A 19621-nucleotide genomic window follows, 5' to 3' on the forward strand; every position below is an offset into this window, starting at 1 on the left:
GGCTCTGGTCGGTTGCGATCCTATGCTAGGCTGTTGGCGTTTCTGAATTCATGGGCATACCTCTAGCGCTTGCATCTCATAGGTACGGTGGAGTCGTCAATGCGCTTTCAAATTGGAAGGATTCTTCGTCTATCAGTGGAGTCCATGTAGCTTTTTCATATCATAGAGAAATATGAGGTTCCTGCACGATTGATCCCACTACACATTTCAACGAGTGAAGCACGAATTTTTTTTTGGAGTGCATGGAACTTGGGCAATTGACATGCGTTTACTCGGGATCCTTTCTATACTGAGGGGTTTTGTGTACAAAAAGGTCCATGCAGTTTGGTGCAGCAATGACAAGAGGGCCGGGCCGACTCAACGAAAGCTTAGCGTCAACCTCAATAGTAACGTCTCAGGTCCGTGAATTCATGCTTAGAAAACGTCGAGACCAAGACACGGCTAGGTGTGAACATCGATGAGGCAAGTAGAACCATTCCATCTATTATACTATGTACGATAACGAAACTACTTTTATCAAGTCGACCTTCCAGCAGCACCTTATCAAGCGCTCTTGCGGACGTACTCAACGGGTCCTGCATACGTATGGCGGCCACGGATGAAATAGTACGCGGAAGAGAAGATGATGACGATGCCGTAGCCCAAGATAGCCCAGTTCATGGTCTCGACGGTCGGGTTGGGTGACGTCGGCCAGAAGGCGAAGATCCACAGGACGACCAGGAAGATCAGGGCGACGATGTTGATGGCCAGGCCAGCCTTGCCCAGGTCAAACTTGGACGGGAGGAGGGGCTCGCCACGGATGCGCTTTAGGGCTATGCAAGAGATGGAGATCATGTATGTGGTGATCATGGAAGCGGCGCCGAGAGACACGATCTGCATGTATGCGACACTGGAGCCGAGCTGGACGAGCGAGAGGATGGTGACGAAGGCGACGGTGACGTAGACGGCGTTGATGGGGATCTCAAAACGAGGAGAGATGGTGCCGAGGACGTTAGAGAAGGGAAGACCCTTGTCACGGGCGAAAGAGAAGAGCTGGCGCGAGTTGGTGGCCATGACGGCAACGCAGGCGAAGACACCGATGGTGAGCATCATGACGGTCAGGACGGTAGCGCCGGTGGTGGATCCAGTGGTGTTGAGGAAGACTTGCATGAAGCCGACGCCGAGGGGGGTAGTGAGGACGGACATGGTGTCGGTCACGCAGAAGCAGAACGTGATCGCCATGATCCACCCGAACAGGCCGTTGCCGAGCCAGGTCCACATCATAGCGCGGGGAATAACCTGGGAAGCATTGCGGACTTCCTCGGACATGTGCGCACCAGATTCGACACCAACGAAGCAACTGGCCGCACCGACCAGACCGATGAAGGTAGAAAGGGGAACGTTGTTCCATCCCATGTTGTCAACGAAGAGCGTGAAGTTGTCCGTGGCCGAGCTGCGGTCAGCCATCACCCAAAGAGGAATGATAACAGCGAAGAACCCAGCAACGTGGAGAACGACGATGACACCTTCGACGAGCGGGAGTTTCTTCGAGAAGAATGTGTTGAAGAGGTAGCAGACTGCCAGGATAGCCCACATGACCATCATGCCATGCCATGCCTTGGGGATGTAGGTAGGGTTGTGCATGATGATGAGACCGATGATCTGGTTGCTGGAAAGGTAGATGGTGATGGCGGCGGCCGATTGCCAGCCCAACACTCCGAGCCATCCAACAATGTAACTGATGAACCTCTGGCAGCTGCGAGGTGCGAACTCGGAAACCCAGTGGTACTGTCCGCCAGAGGTAGGAGCCCTATCTCTATCGTTAGACGCTTCTAGTGCTTAGCTCATTTGAGACTTACATGGAAGCCATCTCAGCCAGAGAAGCGGTAACAAAACCAAAACCGATGAAGATGATGAAGTAACCCCAGATCAGACCAGCAGAACCTCCGTTGCCCAGAGCAAAGACAGAGGTAGCCAGAATGGCTTCCCAAGACGACAAAACAACCATCGTGAAACCAAGAATGGTAATCTGTCGGAAGTTTCGGCGCGTCTCTTGTCTCTTCCCCATACGGGCCATGTCGTGCACATCAGCGCTGGTTCCAGCTTTCTCAGAAACCACGTGGTTAGGCTCACCCCCCTCCGAAAGGGAGGGGTCGCTCTCGACGTTCGTCATGGGAGCCTTGTGTTCCTCCACACTTGCCATTATTGCGGTGAGGGTGGTGTAGGAGGGGAGAAGAAGCGCAACAAAGAGAAGTGCCTACTACCAATGTTTTGCCAGGCACGAACCACACCTTTATAACGGATTACGAGTCAAACGCGGATGTCTAGACGCCTGCCGACTTATGCGCTCGCCCCTCCGGTGCAAGGGACGCATCCTCATAAATATGCCGGTACAGAACGAGCTGCGCGGCCACTCTCATTACGAGACCAAAGTGCCGACATGGGGACTAGCGCGATAGGAGCATGTCGACGTGGGTTTTGGGAAGGGCTAGGCCGCTCCCTTCGCGTTTCGTTGCCGCAGGATCACACCTCTAACCGAGGGTCTGCTCATTGGCTACTCCGTATCTGAGACACGCCACTCGCAACCATGTCCAGTGTACCCACAAGTTACAACATGGTGCTCCTCCAGTTCGCAGTGAACATCATGAATCCTTTTAGCCGCCAGCCAGGCGAGCCGTTCGGCGCAACCGTGCAAAGTGGAGCAGAAGTATTGTCAACTGCGCCGCAACGCACGTTATATGTACGAGCGTGCCTGCAGGGCTACAATTTGGGCGCGTCAATATTGTGGGAAAAAATCCTCATCCATGGCCTCCCTAGCGCAAGCGGATGAATTCTCGTATGGCATGGTACCAATTCGAGGCAACTCCGACCCTTGTTCACGTAGCGGCGCTCTCCCCGATGATTAACGGGTCTCCAGGGTCCACGATTGGTGCATCGTAGACGCATCGCTACCAGCAGGGCGGTACGGGAACGCCTTAGAAGCAGCCCTGGACGGCCACAACATGGCGCCGTGGTGGTATGACGGCGTGGACGGCTGGAGACTGCGTGCTCTACGGCCCGGAATTGCAAGCCACGGTGTAGTCTCTCCATAGTGGGGTACACCAACATGCTATGGTGGCTAGGAGCGGCCAACCAGATGGGAGCCCTCTCCCGTACACGGCTTGAGGCTTCCTTCGAAACCAATTCATTTCGTCTGGAACGATAGGTGGCAGGAGCTACTGCGGGCAGTCGGTCGGTGCGCTGGAATGCACTAGAGCCCAGAGGAGCGAACAGGCTGAAGAACATGGCTCCTATATCAGGGTTGTCAAACACGAAAGGGGAATTTATGCCGGCGACAAGGTCCTCATTCGATATCATACCCTTGGAGAGGAAGGATGCGACGTTTGTGCCGAGTCCCAGCGGCCAGCCCCAGGCGTGAAGCGTATCTAGTACGGGCGGAAGGTCACTCGTGTTGCTCGAACCTTATGCACCAGCAGTTCCGGCGACGAGGAAGCGAATCCGGCTGTGCTTAGGAAGAGGACGGGTGCAGGTGCAGGATTCCAGGCTGAGTCCGCCCGTAGAAACGGGAAAGTATTGAACTGCTCGTTAGCAGGCCAAGTCTCTACACAGGAACGTCCCACTTGATATAAGGAGTCAGGGCAGACCTTCTTACCGTTGATCACTTCTGGAAGTGGTTGACTTTGTGAAGATGTCGGACCCCTCAGCAGCTGGACCCACGATCGACCCCATGGACACGTCGGCGGGGAACCGATTTGCTCCCTACAGCCCCGAAAATCACAGTGCACCACTATGGATTGTTTCGATTCTCGGCTTGATCTATACGATCGGTGTCTTGTCAATCAGATTGTTCATCAAGAGAAGAGTCTTTGGCTGGGATGACTCCCTGATTGTTGCTGGTACAGTAAGTACTGAGTTTGAGTGTATCCAACGCTGGCCATTTCATTGACGGTTCCTACAGTTGACTGGACTCGTACAAGCCATTGTGTTCTTCAAAGCTCTCAAGAGTGGCTTGGGACAAGTGCCAGAGCATGTACCCAATCTCAGCACAACAGCGAGCGTAAGTTGGTCACTGACTATGAAGGTCTTCGCTGACGACTAGCAGTTAGCATTCACAGCGCAGATACTGCTGTTGATTGCGCTGTATCTTGCGAAATGCTCTGGCATCCTCCTGCTACGACGCCTCTTCGTGCGAGACCAACAGAACACTGGCAGGCTGTGCGATGTTGTGCTGGGATTCACCGTTGTTTGCGGGATTGCGACAGTGGTAATGAGCAGTGCCGGGTGCCCGTCCACCGGCTCCTTCACAACGCACTGCAGCAGCACGGTATGTTGCGCATAACTTAGGCTGTCGAAAATCACAGGCTCACTCAGAAGTAGAACACTCGATGGAGTGTAGTCACAGCACTGGACATTGCGACTGAAGTCATCCTGCTATTGCTACCAGCCTATCTAGTGTGGCAGCTGCAGATGAAAACAAGCTACAAGCTGCGCGTCATTGCAGCTTTCTGCTTCAGGATTTTGTACATCATCCCCAGGATCCCAAGTGGTTGGGTAGAAGCTGACTCGTCACAGGGTGATCATCTTCTCGATCTTCCATCTGATCGCGCGGATCAAGTACGCAGACACCCAACCGTCCCCCTTCAACATTGTGACAACCCTCGTCTGGCACCAAACTCTACTCGCATGGGGTTTGATCTCGGCAACGATACCCAACCTCAAGGCTTTCCTACAATCACTGTCCGCAAGCTGGGGAGGAGCGGACTGGGGCTACACTGTCAAGGCCTATGGCAACGGCACATTCGAAATGAAGAGCATGGGCACACAATCGAGAAGCCATGCGATGGCTTCAACAACGGGCACCGAGAACGCTACCGACATGGATCAAAAATACGAAACACAGATTCAGACGCGCCAGGTTGGGGAGCGAAGCTCACTCGGCAGTGGTGGGAGCCAGGATATGATTATTCGCAAGGAAACCGTTTGGACGGTGGTTCGATCATAAGCGCCAGACGGAGGCAAGTCCTATGGCATCGACCAATCGCGGCACGTTCTATATGGACCGGCATCCTTCCCCCCGCCCCGGGACACGCTTACGCAAAGCGATCTCCATGGGGCAGGTCGGTGGCTTGATGCGATACGCAGCGCGGGACAGGTCAGTCCTGGAAAAAGCACTGTTGCATTCGACACGGTAATTTACTGAGCCTACAATTCAACGTTTTCACATGCAATTTACGTACAGTGTCGCATCCTTGGGCGTCGTTGCTCGAGCATTTCATCTATTTAACCGCCGGCCAGGATATAATACGACTCTAGTAACGACATTTGTACTAAGCGCCACCACGACTGGTTCATCCCACGCCATCGGGCCGGTAGACGGAACGTGCCTTGCGCGCCGAGGTGGCACATTCGGTCTCGCTCCCTGCTATGCCAGATCGAATAATAGTTTTCCATCTTGGGTCCCACTTCTGAAGTCCCTAGTTGCACGAGTCAGGCCGGTACATCTCCCGTCCCGATTCCGCCGTTGCTAAACTCAATCGAACATCCTCGGTAGCGCCCGCCCCCCGAGCCTTCCTCAACACAGCAGTAGTGTATGTGTAGGATTCAGCCTCTTTGCGACCTGTGAAGAACTTTTCGTTATCACCTGAAGCGAATATACCGACGATCTCGAGATAGCTTAGCGAGCGCAACGACGCGGCAATTCTAGAACCGCGGAGCGCTCGTCCGCTCGCCTGAATCCCCTTGCATCGAACGACCAGGCCCCCTACGTGATCCTAAAGTCGGCTTCGGAATCGCATTCGTCTAAAGCCCCACGAACAGAAGTTCGTGCCATCTGCAGGCGATCGTCACTGCAACGCTTCTTACACCTATTGTTCGACATATACTACCTGCCCAAAAGCCGCCAACCCTCCCGCCCAGCCCCATGGCCTCAGACACTGCGAAACCGGGCTCCCCCCGTAATGTGCAGGTTCGCACGGCCCAGCTCTCAGATCTACCCGCCATGGCTCGTGTCTGGCACGCCGCCTTCTTCGACGACGAGATCATCGGCAAGCTGATGCACCCGCATCGCAAGGAGCACCCTGAGGACGTCTATTGGTTCCTGCTTCGCGGCTTGCGTGAAAGATTTTGGGACTGGCATCATCAATTCGTCGTCGTCACGGTGGAGGAGGATGGAAAAGAAAGAGTTGCTGGGGCCGCTGATTGGCGGAGGCTAGGCGAGGGCGGACGGAGGAGAGAGCTGGCGAGAGTGGATCCCCGTGAGTACTATTACTGTTTGTCATTGCATTGCGCACGTACACCTGACGGTGTCCATGCTCAACATGCTGTTCTCCACATCCCGAACGCCAGTGCGCCCTGCTAAGTATCACCACGATCAGGCAACCTCATCAGCCCGGCTTTACACTACTACCACGCTGTCTCCCTGCGCCTGTTCCCCAATCGCGCAGCAGACCCAAAGAACGCGGAATGGCTTGACGAAGCCGTGTCCAATTCAGAGAAGCATTGGACTGGGGATCGCGCTGAATGCTGGGACTTGCATGTGTGCGGTGTACACCCTGACTTCCAAGGTAAGGGCGTAGGAAAGCTGCTTGTGCAATGGGGTGTAAAGCAAGCCGAGTCTGAGGGCGACAACGTGGTGGCAAGTGTGCTCTGCGGTGAGAAGAATCGCGGGTTCTACGGAAAGGGTGGCTTGACTGTACAGGTAAGCAAGAGCGAGCATGGGATCGCGTTGTTCACTAGGTAGTCGAGCCGTGTCTAAAAATGTATATATCGATGCCGATCTCTGTAATGATGCCTACTTGTATAGCTTTGCCAATAGCACCATCCGGACGACCTAAAAAAAAAGATGTCGTTGGACTCCAAGGATGTAATGGTGGATCGGTGTCACATAGCGACCAATATGCCTCCGAGTGCCCCTTGATACGCACCCCAACTGTCAGCAAGACCTATCTCCGAAGCCGCGAGACCAAATCCAACCACAGTCTAACCAGGTTCTTCGCAAACTCGTACCAACCCCTTCGTATAATCTCCCTCCCAGCAACGCACCGTGCACTCCCTCAGTATCGAACCGCTTTCCCCTTGTGTCGCCTCCCAATCCTACAAATTTCTTCGCTCCATCCACACACGTGGAGCTAGTTGATCAGCAATCCTGCACGATCCCTTGAGAACAGAGACTCTCAAGCGAGACTGTCGGAAGAAGGAAATGATCGTCGTCCTCCTGCATTCACGATATTGATATCGTATCCGACATTATCGTGTCTAGTGGTGCTTATCGACGGAGGTTTGCGGGTCGCTTGCGTAGGCTGGAAGCATATGCGCGCGGGAAACGGCTCGGAGCGTTTGTTGCCGAGAGGGAGGCCAACGAGGTTGGGGGGTTGAGGGTGGCGTTGTCTGCGGGGGTTGATTGGGTGTTTGCGCGGCAGTGAGTATCGGGCGAGATCGGAGGTTTAAATTACGGGGCGGAGGTTAGATAGGAGGTTTGATTTGTAGTAGACCTTCGGAATGGTTTCCATAGGTTCGTCCGTCAGTGGAGATGGACGCGATGTTAGGAGGCGATGTTTTGTCGAAGTTCGAGACATACACTATCCTGCCTCGCAGCCTTCCGGATTGCGCACCCGCGTGAATTCCCGTTTTGCTCGTCATGGCCAGCATGTAGGCCTGGGCAATATGAACGGTTTGATGCTTCTTTCTGGCGGCCTTTACAAGCGCTTTGTAATTGGCGGTTTCGGTGGTTTCTGTGATCTCGCAGGACTTGGAACCTGTCGCTGCCGTGCTGACCTGCATGCGCTTGTAGATCTTTTTGCCGTTGCCATTGCCTTTGCTTTTATGTTTTGTGGCCTTTTTGCCCCTCTTCTCTCCCAACCTGTGGTGTTTGAACACATCATTTGACCCTACGTGTGAGGTCCTCGTTCTCCCACTATGCACTGCATCGAGAGTGTATCGTGAGTATAACCTCACTGTTACTTGTAATCATTTACCTACCGCTTCGTCCTTTTTCCAAAGTTCATAGCTCCTTTCTTTTGGTAAAATAGCTTTCTAGAAATTTATAGCTAATCTTATAATTTTAATGTTATTAGAGGCTAAACACGTTGAATCACCATAAATCCAATGGACTCGGCGAGCCAGGCAGTATCCGGGACAGCAACTCCGTCTCCAATGTAAGCTTCAACCCCAGACCCAGTCTTTGAAATGGGAGTATAACCCACCTAGAGGGCTAACAAGCCAAGAAGAATAACAGAAAACTGAGTAGCACGCATGGTGGACGGACGGAAACAAACAAATGTAAGACTAGAACGAAGTCAAAGTTCGAAATCGAATGGTAACCAGCGAGAAGGTATCTTGGAGCCGTAAGGACTGAAACCAAAAGGAGTGTATCAATAAATAGGCGCGCTCTCATATGGCAACAATGAGGGACTCGCTGGTATGGCGACGTTTCCGCCGGTGTGGGAGCTCCGGTATGGCGCACTGGTAGGCACTCGCACAACAGCAATGCCTTTCTCCTGAACATTGAGAACAAACACAAACCTGCTTCAGGCTTCAATGTAATTACTGGCACAATCTTGCCTCTCGTGGACGCGTGGGACAGCTTGCAGCTCCGATATGGTGGGCCGGTGTGGTGGTGGTTCCGCCGGAATGGCAGCAGCCTCACACTGGAGAATCGCCATACCGACGCGCCCACACTGATGAACCCCTCACGCTGGCGCTGTCATACCGGCGGTGCCAAGCCCTGACACCGGCAGCCCGCACAGTGTCTTGCAATGTCTAGACCAAGTCGACTGCCTTGTATCACCCCACAATAGCTTCAAAACCTTTCTACATCCAGATCCTGCTACGAACGGCCGTCATAGACTTGATCAGGTCGCTGCATTGGCAGCTCCCAGCCGGCAGTGCTGCTTGCTGAGCTCGGCGCACCCCTCCTGTTCTGTTGAAGCATGACCAAGCGGACCTCGTCATCAGATGCGCGCTGGGCTTCCACGGTCATATCCACAGTCTTAACGATAGACATCTCGAACATGCTAACACGTGTTTGAAACTTTTTCCTTCCACTCCGCCCATATGCGTTGGGCGTACCAGCTTCGCCGCACAAGCGCGAGTCGCGATGAGTCGTGCTGAAGAAGTGTGGTGCCAGCTGGCTTACGAAACGCGGGAATGAAGGCATGCAAATGCATATGATACCCACATTGATCTCTAAGACGGACCATACTCCAGAGAGGACGTTGTTGTACACTACATGTAGTCAGAACGCGTATGTGTATGAGCAGTTCAACGACTCACTTGGATTGACCTCTGTCTCATACGTCGCAAGAGCGCCGAGTCGAATACATGAGATCACAACAGTACTTTAGCATTGTCAGGCTGCGTCATTCCAAGGGACTCGCATCGACTCACACTGCCCCAACACTGAAAATGGCGACCAGAAAGATTTTCTTCCTGCGGCTGAGCTTCAGTTTCAACAGTTCCGGTATAGGTATCAGCACGATTAGTATGTCAAGCGCGATATTGCAGCCAGCCGCCGCGTAATAGAACGCTTTTTGATTAATACAGTATGACGGGGTATTCTCCTTGGTCCAGGATGTCCAAACAGCTGATATAGGCTTACAGGCAAAGACCATGGTGATCATGAAGACGACGATGTAGATGATGGTGGCCCAAACAAGTGCTCGTATCGCTCCCTGGATCCGTTTGCCAGGAAATATGCGTATGAAGAAGAGCAGGAAGCAAAGCTTAGTCAAGCCAGATGCCGGGAAATACGATATTTGACTGGCGTAGACGAGCTTCCACCGTCAGCGATATACCCAACGAATACCGATTTGCCTCAAGAACATACCCTCAGTGTCAAGAAGATGTCTGCCACTGGCGAAGCCCACGTATCCTTGCCAAAGCCGTGAACTGATGTTACACAGCAAACGACTGTCACAGGAATGGAAGCAGCGTATGCGGAAAGACAGGCGATATCATCCCAGCCGAAGCTACCTTGTCGGAACGCAACAGACATCCGCATACAAACGGCGACCAATGCACTTGCGCCAATAACGATGGAAATGATGAGCAAGACCTTCGAACGATCGCGTATTGGAGCGTTGCACTGTATGTTCTGCAACCTGGTGGCGACTACAACTGGATCAACACAGTACCCAGCGATACCCAAGGTGCAGGTACAAAGTCAGTGCGAGTCAAGACAGAGTAAGTTATGTCTCAGCTAAGTAAGAAATAAGGCTTTCTCGCTCAGCTGTTCCTGTCTAGACTCATCCTGAACTTTTGTCCGCACCCGAGGATACCAATTTGTGGGACGAAGACCTACGTAAACTATCTCTGACTGTACAAGTGCTTTTAAGACATGCATTGAAAACCGCACTGATCGCCTCGTTATAGCAGATGCATGCTGTATCGCTCACTGAGCAGTCATTATGTTTTGGAAGTGCTGTCTGCACACATGTTACCTACAACCAGTGTAAGTTCCCACACTAAACCTCAGCCATATTTACTTACTGCACATTGCGGCAGGCCAGTCTCCGCGATCACCACAACTGCTACACAGCTCAATATAACCAGCCCGATACCCAGGATCCTGCCGTACCGCATACTGGGAGGACGGAAGTCTTGAATACGGTAGTGGGTGCTGTCGTAACATGTACGGACGACCTATGACGTCCCACAAAGTATCGAAAAGAAGATGCTACACCTCAAAAGCAGGTTCTGGATAGGATATACCCGAAAAATTAGGAACCGAATATTGCGGCATGCCATGACAATTTCTCCGAACATCATCTCATTGGTCATGCCTACGGGCTCCGGCTTCAGCGTGACCAGAGATCTGGGTAAAGACGGACAATCGCAGCTGTTGTGCCTGTATCAGACCCTGGGCCCTCTGTGGCTCGTTGATCCTACTCCATTGTTGAAGGAGCACCAAGCTTGTCCAACGCCGGAAATCTAACAGTTGCCCTGAGCCGTCAGCACGGTTGATACATTGTATGCGGATCCCAACCCAATGAATCGCGAGATCGATTCTGCAGTCTTCCACGTTCGTGCGAGTGGCTGGATTCTAGCAGTAAGAGAAGGAGCCGAAGCCATAACTGTATCTGCAGCCGCTTGGAGCTGATACATAAGAACAACTTTCCGTGGCACAGATGCCACGCGCCGCTATGGCGATCTGGTAGATACACAGTAGTTCGAGAAGAGGACATCGGGACAACTTCCGATAGTGCACATCTGAATTCACTCGGGATCTGTCTGAGCATCAGTGCAGTTCAACCTGGTTGCTGCGGCGTCGCCCTAACTCGGGGACTACTGTTCACATTCCCTAAACCAACATTAGATTAGCAACAAAGTCTATTTCCTAGTTTCTGTCAAGCCCATGTTTGCAGCTCATCGCAACGCTCTCATTTGCAGTACGCATCCCGAGCGTGCACAGCATTGCTCTCTGATTCCAAGTCAACGGAGACGAGAAATCACGAACAGCGTGTGAATCGCCGAACATAAGAACAAGATCATGGCTCCATCGCTTAATTTGGCAGTTGGCTTTCTTGGGATACGATTTCTGACATGAGGCTGAGTATGCGAGGTCAGAAAATCCGCGACCTAGCAGACAGCTAGTCTGCTTCACCAGTCTTGTCTAGCATATCTCGACATTTTTCTAACTAGGAGATAGTCGGTTGGATTGCTCTACTTGATCCCCGTCGTACCGTCCATCCATTGTATCGCTTGAGGGCTCGCTTTGGTCGCCTTCCCTGTGGCGCCGCGGAACCTATTCCTAACGAAGACCTCCAACAGTAGTCTCGATGAGCAATTAAGACATTAATTTCCATAAATAAAAAGAGGACATCTGCGGCACTCGCGATGAATTGAGCCAACTGTCGGTAAACCCCAAATCACCAACCCCGAGCCTCGTCGAGATACCGACCAATACGAGACGGTCCCCGACGCATCCGCCTTCCAGTCAGGTTTCTGACATACACCAACAAGTGCTTATTGCAACCAATCCTGTCAATGCAGCTGGAGAATTCCCACGTGGCTAACGCCCCCTGCATTCGATATAGTTCGTACTTATTCGAATATGTACGAGGCTTTAGTTTTTAGGGCCAATGATATACCTTATATTGGCGAATCGACAAGTAAAACAACGCCGTGGCTTCCACCAAACATCACACCATCACGTATGACAGAGCTCACAGTCCGTAGTCCGACTACAACTTGCATTCGGGATGTCGCACGCGAGGTATATCCGGCCCTTGGTAACCGCTTCTTCGAGCCATCGACATTTGCTTGCTCTTTGACCTTGCTCTGACCAGAGTGAGCAATGGCCTTCCTACAAGACCTTCTTTTGGGCGCCGGCATAAGGACATGGATCTCAACCTACCTTCCCGTGGCGTTCGTGGTGTATTGGGCAGCCTGGATAGTCTATGCGCGAACTATCCACCCTCTAGCTAAGATTCCCGGTCCCTTCTGGCCTTCCGTCTCCCGGACATGGATCATGTATCGCATGTACACCGGAAACATTCAGAAATACCAGCGGTACTATCACGAGAAGTATGGCCCGATCATCCGCATTGCGCCGAACGAAGTCGCCGTCGCCGATCCTACAGCTGTGTCAAAGATCTACCCGCTTCAGAAGCCAAACCAAAAGACTGATTGGTAAGAACTGCCATTGTAAACAGTGGGCATAGTTGCTGTTGTTTGAACTTTTCAGACTTTCTTTCGAAGTCTAGGATCTCGAACTTGAATAGCTGAGACACCCGTTCAAACCCAATCAATACATATGTAGAGCAACACACTGACCTTCACTCCCTATTGTAGGTATACTGCATGGCGGCCCTCAACTTTGGACTCGCGAACCGACTTGTTCACCGAACTCGATGAGAAAACGCACACACAGTACAGGCGAATCGTAGGAAGCGCCTATGGTTTGACTAGCGTATTAAAGAACGAGCAGTCCATCGACGATGTGCTGACTCTCTTTCTGAAAAGAGTTGGCGAGTTTGCAGACCGGAAGGAGGCTTTCGATTTCGGCAAATGGCTGGAGATGTTCGGTAAGCCAAACCGTCTGCTCGATAAATAGCGTGCATTCTACTCACCATGTGTTTCTAGCGTTCGAAAATGTCGGGACCTGCATTTTTGGCAAGCAGTTCGGCTTCTTGGAGCACAGGCACGATCACGGCGGCTACATCAATGCTGTGCATACTGCCACGCCCTTTCTAGGTATCATCACGGTCACTCCTACTTACATGAGACCGCTGGTCGGCCTTGCTGCGCCTCTCATACCAAAACTGTTGAAGGCAATCATGGCTTTTGATGGTATCCGTGTGACAGCTCTGAAAGAGTTGGATGATGCCGTCAAGAGAACCGAGGAGGATAACTCCAAACGAAACGACTTCATGTCACAATTCCTTTCCATCGTCCGCGATCGAGGCGAGAAAGTAAATTTTACGATCAAGGAGGTCAGCTCGGAGGCTTGGGTTGCAGTGTAAGTTCCGAAAAACCTCGTATTACTATCGTCGTCTGATGCAGATCAGCACCGCTGGCGCAGACTCAACCTCTATCCTCCTCCGCACAGTGTTCTACAAACTCATGCAGAACCCTCGCGTCCTCGAAAAACTCCGCGCCGAGATCGATGCCGCGTTCGAAAGTGGCGCGCTCTCGCACCCCGTCCAGTACGGTGCCCTTGACAAACTGGAATATATGTCGGCCGTCATCAAAGAGTGTACTCGCATCTTCCCCAGCTTTCAAGTCACTATGCCCCGCCATGCTCCTGCTGAAGGTTTCGATCTGTGCGGCTATCACATCCCAGCTGGGTATCGCGCTGGAATGAATCCCGCTGTAGTACTTTTCAACAAAGAGATCTTCGGTGAGGATGCGAGGGAATTTCGACCTGAGCGATGGATGGAGAGCGAGGCGAGAAACCATGCCATGGACAAGGCAATGATCAACTTTGGTGCTGGCACCAGGACGTGCATAGGTCGTAATGTAGGTTGAGGAAGTCGTACGCATGCTTAAGCGCGTCGCTAACTTCGATATAGCTGGCTCTTGCACAAGCATACAAGGTCTCTGCTACTATTATCCGCGAGTTTACGTTTGAGATGGCACACGACCGACCTTGGCAGACTTACAACGCTGGGTTCCGCGGCCAGTACGATGTCATTTGCAACCTAAGGCGGAGACAGTTGGCATAGATCATAATGCCAGAGCTATAAAGCAACTTGCTGTAGTGGAAGATTGGCAGTGCTTCCCGTGGGAAAGGGGTGTAATGGCGTTTGGTTTTCATCATTTGGACCACGCTCAGAACGGTACCTGTTGGTGGACGTGGACCCTTGTAATGCGATACTGAGAGAATTTCGATTCCGAACAGCCTTTACCAAACCTGCTGATAACTTGGGGAATTCTGCTTTGTCACTAAATACGTGGGCTCGTGAATGACTCGTAGTTAGGTCGAAGGTCGGGTGGAGTCGTAGCACGTGACCGCTACTTAGCCCTGAAGCCTTGGAATTCCGGAGCATCGTCTTCAGTCTTCCACCTACACATGAATTGGGACCATCTATTCAAGGTCCAAGATTAAAATTGGCTGACGGGGACGGTGCATTGCAGCTTCGCCCTATCTAAACCCACGTCCATGTTTCTTTTGGTGCAATCTGCTTAAGCGGTTCCACGGTTGGTGTCTTTGCATTATTAGCGCATACCTCAACGCTCACCCACGCATAATTTCACAGACTTCTTCACAGAAACACACCTTATCAACGATGCCGTTCCAGCTACAGATCATCTCAGATCTGCATCTCGAGACCCCGCTCAGCTCACCAGCATACACAACATTCCAGCTCGAAGTGCAAGCCAGCAATCTCCTTTTGCTGGGAGATATTGGCCTAGTGAAGGACGAAGGGCTTTTCGAGTTCCTGCGAACTACTCTGGAGCAGTGTATGGGATGCCGTATCTTCTACGTGACCGGCAACCACGAAGCTTACCAACTACCGTACGTGACGGCCATCCAAAGAATGCGCGACTTCGAGGCGGAGGCGAAAGACAATTATGGTGGTCGTTTCATATTTCTCGATCGAGATCGCTATGATCTCGATGGCTCCACCACTATCCTTGGATGCACGCTGTGGAGCGCGATCTCTGCTCAGCAGGCTAGTGAAGCGCAGCTACGACTCACCGACTTCAACAAGGAGCGGGGGATTTATGGGTGGACGATGGAGGATCACATTCGGCGGCATCAACAAGATCTTGAGTGGCTCAATGCGCAGTTGCAGGAGCTGGAGCAGAAAGAACCACATCGACAGGTCGCGGTCGTCACGCACCACAGCCCCACTATGGATCCAAGGGCTATTAATCCTCAGCACCAAGGGAGTCGGCTATCAAGCTGCTTTGCGACTGATTTATCTGAAGAGCTGTGTTGGAATTCATCTATGGTGAAGCTCTGGGCATTCGGACACACGCACTACAACTGCGCGTTCCGCGATGAGAGTACTGGAAAGTTGGTATCAGCAAACCAGAAGGGGTACGAGCGGTTGGGCGCGCGCGGCTCAAGAAGGCTCAAGAGTTTGCTGATTGACACTGATGGTGCAGAATGGAAGATCGTCCAAGTCGCAAAAGAGAAGAGAGTGGAAGATGGCACAGATTGTGGAGAGGGACAGAATGTAAGCGACGGAGCAGGCGAGGCACAGAGCGACGGGAGTGTTGCTAGGGAGTTGAAGCTGAGGCGGACGCTGCTCCAGAGAGCAAGGGATGGGATCAAGACTTTGAAGAGAAGAGAATAGATGTTCGAATGTTATTCGGTAGGACACATGTCTTCGTCCAGATCAAACTGCAGGGTAAGTTCCATCCCCATCAACACCCACTTCCCCCTTGACACTCCCTCCCATCTCCTGGCCCATATGCCACTCCACCATCTCCGCAACACTCGCCTCCATCTACCCACGAGGCCCAGCTTCCCCAGGGACACACCAAGAACATTTGAGACCGAGGCCTGCACTGCAAGCACTTATCAGACGCGTAAGACTTCGTCCCAATCTGGCTCCTTCTCAGAGAGCTCTTTATCAAGAGGCGGCAACAATCTCTGGTTTGTGGTCGCCGGTTTTTCGAATTTAGAGATATCCGTCTCCTCTGGCCTCATAGGGCTACTCCGTTTGAAAGCACGCAGCTACATGTTCCTTCTCAAAGCCCACGCTTCGTTGTAGGTACGTCATCTATGGTCCATTTCGTCTTTTTCTCCCATGTTCCTGCGCAGAGTACCGTTGATGATGATGTGATCATTGTATCTCGGATTTGCAAGCGTTGGAAGGTTTTTGCGAAAATAAGTAGACGTATGCATGGAAGATCGCTGGTAAGATAGAGGGCAAGAATAACAGAGTCACGTAGTAATACCTCTTCTTGCAATATTGTCCCAAGTAGAGGAGATCGGATGCATCAAGCGCGCACTAAAGGCCCTCGGTTGCATTTGGCCCTGTTATGGCTTGCAGCCGGAACCCCGCATTAGCCTTCGTCTCCACCTACCCGGTCCACGCGCTCATGCATCCCCTAGATTCACCACATTGGTACCATCAAAACACCTCAGAGTGAGTCAGTCCATCTTACTCATGAGCTGCAATGTCCTGAGGATAGGACCCGTCTCCTTCCGGTATGCCGGTCACCAAAGATGGGCGCGTTCGCCGGACATTGAAGGCTTGCGTCATCTGCCACAAGAAGAAGGTGCGCTGTGATATTGACGATATTCCTGGCGATGTATGTACGCCATGCGCAAGAGATGGATACGAGTGTGTTCCGAGAGAGAGAAAGCGGAAACGCTTTACCTTCTCGCCATCGCCGCCTGACCAGCGTCGCCCCAAATCGAAGAGTCTGGATGCTACGAAATCGGACGATACGAACGGTGCAGCTCCTCCGAAAATGCTTAACGAAGGGTCATTCTCTAGTATGAGCAATGACTTTGTAAGGGTCGCGAGATCCGAAGATGGTGTCGAACGTTCTGGTGGCACCAGCTTTACAGGCGGTTCTCCGCTGGTCGCACAGCATAAGGAACCCAGTTACCTAACACCAATTCAAAACAGCCACAAAGATATACAAGATCCAAAACACGGGGTATCCTCTAATAATGTTAGCTACCTTGGCCGTCTGGAGTACTTGCGCAATGATGTGCCTGTGAACGACGATGCGGGATTGCCCAACAAAATGCCCCGCAAGATGTCTGATACCGACCTCACCATCCTGAAAATCCAACGTATCGAGGAACTACCACCAGAAGCAATACGCGACTCCTTGATGGAGGCCTTCTGGACTCGCTGCTATCCTTGGACACCGGTAGTGGAACGCGAATGGGTAAGCAACAGTCGAAGCTCACTACTGTTGCAACATGCCATCCTACTCGCAGGCAGTCGAGTCAGTCCATCGCACAAAAATTATCCGCCCAACGAGTTCTACAAGAAGGCAAAGGTGCTTTTCTGGATGGGGGCTGAACAGGATCCTATCATCACCATTGCAGCCACGCTGCTTTTGCACTGGTGGAATCCCGAAGGCCCAGAAAGCGTATCAATCGATACTAGCTCCTTCTGGTTACGTATCTGTACCGGCCTGGCTTATCAGGTCGGGTTGCATCGAGAACCCACAGGCAAACCGAACGCCGGTCTCCGAAAGAGGATATGGTGGTCGCTGGTTGTGCGAGACTGTCTGATCAACGCGGGACATGGTAGGCCGAGGGCGATCGATCTGAAGCTCGCAGACGTATCGCCCATCTCTACCTTGGACTTTGATGGTTCGCTTTCGCAGAGTAGCCTTTTCTCTTCATATGTCGGCATATCATGCATACTGGGTAAGCTATCTGGATATTCACTTGTCAAGTTCTAGATCTAATGAATGTAGGCGACTTAACGCAGAGCTACCTCCGCAAGCACGGCCTGCAGGAACACAAGAAATCCCTCGAGGACCGCCTCTTCAGATGGCTCAAAACACTCCCAGACCATCTGCAGCTCTGCCACTCCACAGAGGGCCGGCCACTCCGAGACTACAACCCCGAAGCATGGCAGCTCCACATCCAGTACTTCACTGTCGTCGTAATCCTCAACCGCTCGCCCGACGGCAACCCCTCCATCGCCTCCCTCCTCGCCTCCTCCTTCATCGCCGGCATCTTCGCCGACCTCATAGCCCGCGATCAACTCCAGTACCTCGGGCCCATATTCACCTTCTACTGCCTTACTGCGGGGATGGCCCAGCTCTCCTGCTACCGCTACACATCCCTCCTCCGCATCGCCGAGGACAACCTCGCCATCCTGACGCGCGCCCTCGAAGACCTTGGCAAGCGATGGCCTACCGCCGTCGGCAGCCTAAAGCACCTCATGGACGTGCGCGAGAAGGTGATGCAGCGCCCGTCGCTCGGCGCGTCTCCGGATGTCAACCTCCCCGCTACGACCGCGCAATTCTTCTCGGACTTTGGGCCAGAGTTGTGCAGCATGTGGGCACCGGTGCATCAGCGGCTGCCTCAGAACACGAATATCGCGCCGAGGGAGCTCGAGACGGCAGGAATACTGCAGGGACTACGCACACCGACTGCGCAGAGCATCGACTTGGATATTGCGATGCAGCAACAGATGCTGCATAGCCAGACTGCGACGGGGGCGACGCTGGAACCGACTATGTTGCAACCGCAAGAGTGGTTTGGGCCGTATGGGGGGATGGCGAATTGGTTGATGGTGGATTGGGATCAGGGACTTGGGTGGTGAAGAGACAGATGAACTACCTTGCCATCTCATAACCCATGTGTTGGAGAATAGCATTACCAGAAGGTACATGAACATTCCGACTACATTTCAGTTCATCGCCCCTAAGCCCAAATACTCGGTTTACCCCAAGAACACGACAACACCCTGGATCACAGACAATACCGTGAACACACATGTACCCACGCCCAACCCCAACTTTTCATTGTGGCGAGTAAGACCCACAGTCATGCCGATGCACAAAGACAGCACTGTCGCAACGAAGAGCCATAAGGCTGCTACGACTTTGTCGAGAACGTAGCACAAGCACCAGAAGCGGAGATGTCCATCCAGACGCTGTTGGGGCTCGTTGATTAGAAAGTTTTTGCCCAGCAGGTGGAAGCGGGCCCAACGGGTCGTCCAGCAGTCCCGTCAGAGGTCCATTTTCTTCGAAATGGTAGATGCGCTGGGCTGGCACTGTCTGCGCTTCAACCAGGAGCAGCTGTAGCGTTATTTAGTCGCTGCTTGCGGCGACGTATCGTGGGCGCTCACCCCGAGTACTTGAGCTTCTCCCATGGCTCGTCTACGCATGCGCAAAATACTATCCGTGTCCGCTTCACTCGCAACAAGTCTTCGCACCGTGAAGGCTTTGTCGCCATGGGCTAGCAAGAAGGAAACGCTGGCTTGTGTTAGGACTGCGTTTTCGCGGGTTGACATGTTGGCCAGAGAGGTGAGACGGATAATGTAATGTTTGCACACAAGGTCGTGTCACAGCGCGTCTGACATGCTTGAGTACTCTACACTTTTTGTGCGTGTAAATCTATATCGGAGAGTCCAACCGAGACGCATCGGGGATGCTGCACAGGGTGTGGAAAAGGCGGCGTTCTCTTCTTCTAGAGCTCCAGCCTGTAGCGATGGACCTCACCCAGAAGTTGTGTGATCGTAATGTCTGCCTTTGCCCTGGGTGACTG

At 52.5% G+C, this 19621-nt stretch overlaps 7 protein-coding genes across 7 annotated transcripts; 5 read left to right on the plus strand and 2 right to left on the minus strand.

The window, feature by feature from the left end:
* Nucleotides 1-196: 196 nt before the first annotated feature.
* Nucleotides 197-2460, minus strand: CC84DRAFT_696486 (amino acid transporter). The gene is made up of 2 exons (XM_018187095.1): nucleotides 1839-2460; nucleotides 197-1789 (listed from the first exon to the last, which is right to left on the minus strand). The coding sequence occupies exons 1-2, from the start codon at nucleotides 2180-2182 to the stop codon at nucleotides 544-546; spliced, it is 1590 nt and encodes a 529-aa protein (XP_018037951.1). The 5' UTR covers nucleotides 2183-2460; the 3' UTR covers nucleotides 197-543.
* Nucleotides 2461-3667: 1207 nt separating this feature from the next.
* Nucleotides 3668-4981, plus strand: CC84DRAFT_1216524 (uncharacterized protein; the record flags this gene model as incomplete). The annotated part of the gene is made up of 5 exons (XM_018182813.1): nucleotides 3668-3880; nucleotides 3938-4036; nucleotides 4082-4303; nucleotides 4357-4499; nucleotides 4552-4981. 5 exons carry the CDS (start codon nucleotides 3668-3670, stop codon nucleotides 4979-4981), a joined length of 1107 nt encoding a protein of 368 aa, XP_018037952.1.
* A 918-nt stretch (nucleotides 4982-5899) lies between these two features.
* CC84DRAFT_1090194 (uncharacterized protein) lies at nucleotides 5900-6718 on the plus strand (the record flags this gene model as incomplete). The annotated part of the gene is made up of 2 exons (XM_018174345.1): nucleotides 5900-6233; nucleotides 6354-6718. The coding sequence occupies 2 exons, from the start codon at nucleotides 5900-5902 to the stop codon at nucleotides 6716-6718; spliced, it is 699 nt and encodes a 232-aa protein (XP_018037953.1).
* Nucleotides 6719-8803: 2085 nt separating this feature from the next.
* Nucleotides 8804-10409, minus strand: CC84DRAFT_1089996 (uncharacterized protein; the record flags this gene model as incomplete). Its single annotated transcript, XM_018174333.1, has 5 exons — nucleotides 8804-9201; nucleotides 9250-9314; nucleotides 9364-9749; nucleotides 9803-10092; nucleotides 10283-10409. Coding segments are annotated over 5 exons (1266 nt in total), but the record flags the coding sequence as incomplete, so codon positions are not given.
* A 1862-nt stretch (nucleotides 10410-12271) lies between these two features.
* On the plus strand, nucleotides 12272-14141 carry CC84DRAFT_1216527 (cytochrome P450; the record flags this gene model as incomplete). Its single annotated transcript, XM_018182814.1, has 5 exons — nucleotides 12272-12606; nucleotides 12769-13001; nucleotides 13060-13435; nucleotides 13485-13935; nucleotides 13989-14141. 5 exons carry the CDS (start codon nucleotides 12272-12274, stop codon nucleotides 14139-14141), a joined length of 1548 nt encoding a protein of 515 aa, XP_018037955.1.
* A 564-nt stretch (nucleotides 14142-14705) lies between these two features.
* CC84DRAFT_1186497 (uncharacterized protein) lies at nucleotides 14706-16297 on the plus strand (the record flags this gene model as incomplete). The annotated part of the gene is made up of 2 exons (XM_018180863.1): nucleotides 14706-15602; nucleotides 16193-16297. The coding sequence occupies 2 exons, from the start codon at nucleotides 14706-14708 to the stop codon at nucleotides 16295-16297; spliced, it is 1002 nt and encodes a 333-aa protein (XP_018037956.1).
* Nucleotides 16298-16584: 287 nt separating this feature from the next.
* CC84DRAFT_1258655 (uncharacterized protein) lies at nucleotides 16585-18674 on the plus strand (the record flags this gene model as incomplete). Its single annotated transcript, XM_018184846.1, has 2 exons — nucleotides 16585-17767; nucleotides 17818-18674. 2 exons carry the CDS (start codon nucleotides 16585-16587, stop codon nucleotides 18672-18674), a joined length of 2040 nt encoding a protein of 679 aa, XP_018037957.1.
* Between the last annotated feature and the right edge of the window lie 947 nt (nucleotides 18675-19621).

The sequence above is a fragment of the Paraphaeosphaeria sporulosa genome (genome assembly GCF_001642045.1).
Source record: "Paraphaeosphaeria sporulosa strain AP3s5-JAC2a unplaced genomic scaffold CC84scaffold_4, whole genome shotgun sequence".
Taxonomy (NCBI): Eukaryota; Fungi; Ascomycota; class Dothideomycetes; order Pleosporales; family Didymosphaeriaceae; genus Paraphaeosphaeria; species Paraphaeosphaeria sporulosa.

What these genes read in the sequence shown, in the direction of transcription:
- CC84DRAFT_696486 (XM_018187095.1), bottom strand. Translation starts at nt 2,182, where the DNA reads ATGGCAAGTGTGGAGGAACACAAGGCTCCCATGACGAACGTCGAGAGC. An exon ending in CTGGCTGAGATGGCTTCCAT is followed by an intron (nt 1,790 to 1,838) that starts GTAAGTCTCAAA and finishes CGATAGAGATAG; the next exon opens with GGCTCCTACCTCTGGCGGAC.